Genomic DNA, 5,711 nt, shown 5'->3' on the forward strand with positions numbered 1-5,711 from the left:
CCTTTGTGACAGTCTCCTTGGTGACAGAGTGGAGGTTCTGATTCGGATGGATGGGCGGAGTAAGGTGGGAGAGATGGAGCCGGAGGCTTGGCGTGGAGACCTGAGGGTGGTGCTAGATCGTTGGTAACTGGCGTGGGGTTGTCCAGGTGAGGGTAGTCCTCTCTGCAGTCTCCCCTGACCCTCTGGAGCCTCCATGGTGTTAGTTTGAAGAAGGTTAGAGTTACTGTTTGGAAAGCTTTGTGTCCTGCCCCTCCGGTCCTCTCTGTCCCTGTTTCTATCCCAGTCACTAGCTCTCTCTCTCTCTTGGTCTCTGGTCTCTCTTTCTCTATTTCTCTGGCTGTCTCTTTCTCTGTCCCTGTCCCTCTCATGGTCTCTATTTCTCTCACCTGCACTCTCTTTATCTCTGTTTCTATCTTCTGCAGTCCCTCGTTCTCTGTCCCTCTCCTTATCACAGTCTCTATTCCTCTCTCTGTCCATCTCTCTGTAGTCCTCACTACGAGCCGTTTGATGTGCCTTTCTCCCAGGTAGCGTCGGCCTTGCTGTCTGCTCCACCCCGGCTGAGCGAGCCTCGCTCTCTGGTCCACCTGGATCTACGTACCTTAACCGAGGCCTGACCTCGAGACACAGGGCTTCAGCCACACACCCCAGCTCACAATCACTGTCTTCTCCACTACCACCACCCACGTCATCACCAGCAGCAGCACCATAAAGACTAGTGGCTCCCACACGCGAGCACATGATCCAGCTCTCTCAGCCCTCACCAGTACACCTGGCATATGCCCACCCAGACTACCCTATCTTCTAATCCAATCACTCCAGATGGCCACCTGTCTCTCTGGTCCTCTCTCCCTCTCTCTCTCTCCAGTTGATATTACTCCCTGTCCCTCTCCCTGGTCTGGTCGTTGGTGGTTCTGGATGCCCGGGCCTATAGCTCTCTCAGGGCTCAGGGGAGCGTTCGAGCACACCTTCGACCCCCAGATGTTCACAGATTTGAGCAGAGCAGAGCGGCCACCTGCCCTACTCTGGTGACCCCCTGGGACATACTGCACTGTTGACAAAGCTATAGCCCCCCTGGTGAGCCCCAGCACAAAATGGGTGCATTCAGTCTCCCAATTGTCCTTTGGGGCCTATAGAAAAACATGCAGCCACACAGCACAACAATGCAGCCATTGAACACAAAAACAGAAGGCAAAATAACCAGAGTTTTTGTTTTCAACAAACTTGGTCAGCTCTTTCACTTTCTGGTTAATCAGCAGGGTGTGTGTGTGTATGTGTGTATGTGTGTGTGTGTGTGTGTGTGTGTGTGTGTGTGTGTGTGTGTGTGTGTGTGTGTGTGTGTGTGTGTGTGTGTGTGTGTGTGTGTGTGTGTGTGTGTGTGTGTGTGTGTGTGTGTGTGTGTGTGTGTGTGTGTGTGTGTGTGTGTGTGTGTGTGTGTGTGTGTGTGTGTGTGTGTGTACATTTCAGTGGAATTTCAACAAGGCAGAAACACTAAATAAATGAGTACATTAACTTGTGTATTTTAATCGTAATGGTTCATGTAATGGTTCATGTTGCATTACTATAAATATTTTAATCAATGAGTAACTGGTGATCTAATCACTTTTGAGGGGGGAATAATCTATTGGTTTAAGATACAACATTTCTTTAAATGGCATTTAGTGGGTGATGTTAGTGGGTGGTGGGCAGTCAAGGTGTTTGTTTGGGAAACTGAAAATGAAAATTGTCAATATTATAATCATAAATTAGAAGGTGCGATTTGAAATTGTTATATGTTTGTAGTAATGTAAAAGCAAAGAGTGAGAGACCCATTCAATCTGTGAGAGAATAGCCCAGCCAGTTCCTGTGCAGCAAATCCTCGACGATGTAAAATGCAAAGGCTACCAGTGTAGAGGGCCTACCACATGCCACCACTAGTCCGTTTGTGGGAAACAGAATCGGAATCGTTCATAGTGTAACGTACACAAAGTCCGCGTGTTGGGCAGGACTTTATTTTACGGTATAGACATTATGTATGCCTACTTAACGACATGGTGAAATGGTAATTACACAATAATAATTAAATGTAGGCCTATTATTACTTGTTTCAATGGGATTTACCACTTGACACTCATACGATCCCATCTATGAGCAGCATGTAGGCATTTAGCCTATCGGCAACAGACAGTGAAGATGACTCCCACGACAGAGAAATTACAGGATAGAGAACATTCAAAAGAAAAGCTCGCGTGTTCAGAAGGTGTGAAATATTCATCTTACTTCAGTATTTATGTTTAAGCAGAACACGGGTATGGAAATCAGAAGTAATATAACAGGCTAATATAACACTGTTGAAAAAAAAATCGATTCCAGGTCTATCATTGGTTTAATAGGCTATTGCGTATGTTTGGAAACATGAAAACTCATATGTGGGTGTTGGTTTGTTACACGACCTTGGCTAAAGAAAGCATGGGATTTAAAGAAAAGCGCGTGAGCGAGTTCTCTCTCGCTCTCTTTCCTCAATAGTGCTTTAGAACCACACTGAGCTCTGGCATAGTTCTCCTTCCTTGCAGCAGATGGCAGCAGATTTCTGTTCTGGACTCGTGCATGGAGCTGTCCATGGTCTTTGAAACACCACGCGGTCCGGTCCACTCATTTTGAGGATGGGACAAATTTTTTCAATCACACTATTAAGAATGACATATATTATGAATTAAATACCATTTATACTTCAATTCTTATATATCACATTGTGGAATGTTCATGTTTTTTTCCCAGATAAATCTGTCTTATTTTTCTTTTGTTGTTATCTGTTGAAGAGAATTACTCCCCCTCTATCCAATGTCCGATGAGATGAAACGCATTTTCAGTTTGGATTCAATAAAATAAAACATCAATCGACAAAACCAAGTTACTTGTAATGCAGAAATAGTTACTTGTAATGCAGAAACAGTTACTCGTAATGCAGAAAACGGCTTTAGTTGCTTGCATAATTTGATGAGGCTACAGAGGTAGATAAGAATCGAAAGGCTATGAGAAAAGGTTCAAAAAGTATATACACAAGTCGAAAATAAAACAGAAGACGAAGGAAACCAGGGGAGAAGCTCTGCTTTTTATCTGTCGTCTGCTACCACCGAGACGAAACACTGCCAGGGAGAGAGCAGGGCAACAAAACTCCGCGGCGACCTCATGGCAGTCTGACGTACACCTACCGCTGCTGGTATAAATGAATTCACGGCGTCACCAGGCGCAGATGATTTGAAGGACCAGTGAGCGCCCCGGTCGTCAACACACACATGCAGACACACACACACACTCACACACACACAGCAATCTGCGTCATGCGTCGCCGGAATGAAGGAACGGGCACGGGAACTCCGATGGACCCCGTTAGTACCCACACCGGCTGCAGCACGAGGGACTGACCGAGCCTCCAGATTCCCCCCTTTGGCTCCCCTGTCCTATCCTACCGGGCGCGCCGTGTGTGTCTCGGACCCTAAAGAACTATGGATTTTATCAATAACGGCAGTGAAAATAACAATACGACCACAGCCTTTCCCGATGTTGTGGATGTCATTCCAGAGTGGGGTGACAATGACAAAGAAAAAGGGTCTAGAAGTGTTCCCGAGGTGGAGCTGAGTTACCAGGTGATCACCTCTTTGCTGCTCGGCGCGCTCATCCTCTGTTCTATATTCGGCAACGCGTGCGTTGTCGCGGCCATCGCGCTGGAGAGGTCTCTCCAGAACGTGGCCAACTATCTGATCGGCTCGTTAGCCGTCACGGACCTCATGGTATCAGTTCTGGTACTACCCATGGCGGCCCTCTACCAAGTCCTGAACAAATGGACTCTGGGACAGGAGATATGTGACATTTTCATCTCTCTGGACGTGTTGTGCTGCACGTCGTCCATTTTGCATCTGTGCGCAATTGCCCTGGACAGGTACTGGGCTATCACAGACCCCATAGACTATGTGAACAAACGGACACCCAGGCGAGCGGTGCTGCTGATCAGCGTGACTTGGCTGATTGGGTTCTCAATCTCCATCCCGCCCATGCTAGGCTGGAGGAAAGCCGAGGACAGGGCGAACCCGGACGCCTGCACCATCAGCCAGGACCCGGGCTACACCATCTACTCCACGTTCGGAGCTTTTTACATCCCGCTTATCCTCATGCTGGTCCTCTACGGGCGGATATTCAAGGCAGCCAGGTTCCAGGTTTGGAAAACTGTGAAGAAATCGGAAAAGGCAAAAGTGTCGGACAAGTGCTTGGCCGTGTCTCCGGCTATTTTCCACAAGAAGATCAACGTAGAGGCGGGGGGAAAGAACTGGAAACACAGTGTGGAACCTACATCCAAGCCTTCGTGCGTAAACGGCGCGGTGAACCACGGGGAGAACTGCGAGTCGTTGGAGATCATAGAAGTTACCAACAATTCTAAGAACCACCTGCCTCTCCCCAACACTCCACAGTCCTCACAAGAGGTTGAGAACAGGAACGAAAAGAACGCTGAGGCAAAGAGGAAAATAGCTCTGGCCAGGGAGCGGAAAACGGTAAAGACGCTCGGTATCATCATGGGGACTTTTATTTTCTGCTGGCTACCGTTTTTCATCGTGGCTCTGGTCTTGCCTTTCTGTGCGGATAGCTGTTACATGCCAGAGTGGCTGGGTGCCGTCATCAACTGGCTGGGCTATTCGAACTCTCTCCTAAACCCGATCATTTATGCCTACTTTAACAAAGACATCCAAAGTGCTTTCAAAAAAATTATAAAATGCAAATTCCATAGACAGTGAGCCGTTCATCAGTAAAGTGTTTACGTTTACTTCATTCCAATGATGGAGTTTATGAAACGCACAAAAGCAACGTGTTATTTTCAGGGACTGTCTCTAGCCGACGGTGTGAATTAGAAACAGAATAGCCTATGGGTCATATACAGTGAGACGTGGAGAGAGACATGCAGTATATTTGTAGGCCTATTATGCTGTGTAGCATATTCGATGTTGTAGATATCTGCAAGGCATCGTTGTATTCCCATGTAAGACGTGTTATTCAAATACAATTCACAGAATTCATGCATTCCATTCACGTGACCTGGTCTCAGAGCATTTCGTATTATTCTGTACGTAAATCCGAGACACTATATTTAGTATGATATGTTACGTTTCGTATGGTATGTATCCACGAGACACGAAGGTTTCCGTCCTACATCATACCAGCTTTGTAGCACTGAAACAATAAAAAACTATCAAAATACTACAACTTCTGCGTGTAATGTCCACTCTTTAAGCACAAACATAGAGGGAAGCTTTCAATGACAGTTGAAAAATAAATCAAAGAAAGACAATTAATATTTGAGATTCAATTATTTGAATATAATGTAATATAATATAATGTTATTCTGGAATTCAGGTGATTAATTTCAATCATTTTCAAAAGTGGAAACAGCCATTGCAGTTCAGATAAGGTTAAAAGGATGGGATCTTTCTGTCGCACACACACACACACACACACACACACACACACACACACACACACACACACACACACACACACACACACACACACACACACACACACACACACACACACACACACACACACACAGGCAGGGGCTTGTGCCATTGGAATGGGTTCAGAGCTAGCTATAAAGGTAACATTAACTTGAGACACCTTGAATTGCATTACATTAACGATTCTAACCACATACATAATGCAGTACATTGATTCTAACCATACATTTA

At 46.0% G+C, this 5,711-nt stretch overlaps 1 protein-coding gene across 1 annotated transcript; it reads left to right on the forward strand.

Moving 5' to 3' along the window:
- The first annotated feature begins 3,387 nt into the window (after positions 1-3,387).
- Positions 3,388-5,164, forward strand: htr1aa (5-hydroxytryptamine (serotonin) receptor 1A a). Its single transcript, XM_064986400.1, has one exon. It carries the CDS (start codon positions 3,483-3,485, stop codon positions 4,761-4,763), a length of 1,281 nt encoding a protein of 426 aa, XP_064842472.1. The 5' UTR covers positions 3,388-3,482; the 3' UTR covers positions 4,764-5,164.
- The last annotated feature ends 547 nt before the right edge of the window (positions 5,165-5,711 follow it).

Source organism: Oncorhynchus masou, chromosome 1, assembly GCF_036934945.1.
Source record: "Oncorhynchus masou masou isolate Uvic2021 chromosome 1, UVic_Omas_1.1, whole genome shotgun sequence".
Taxonomy (NCBI): Eukaryota; Metazoa; Chordata; class Actinopteri; order Salmoniformes; family Salmonidae; genus Oncorhynchus; species Oncorhynchus masou.

What these genes read in the sequence shown, in the direction of transcription:
- htr1aa (XM_064986400.1), top strand. Translation starts at nt 3,483, where the DNA reads ATGGATTTTATCAATAACGGCAGTGAAAATAACAATACGACCACAGCC.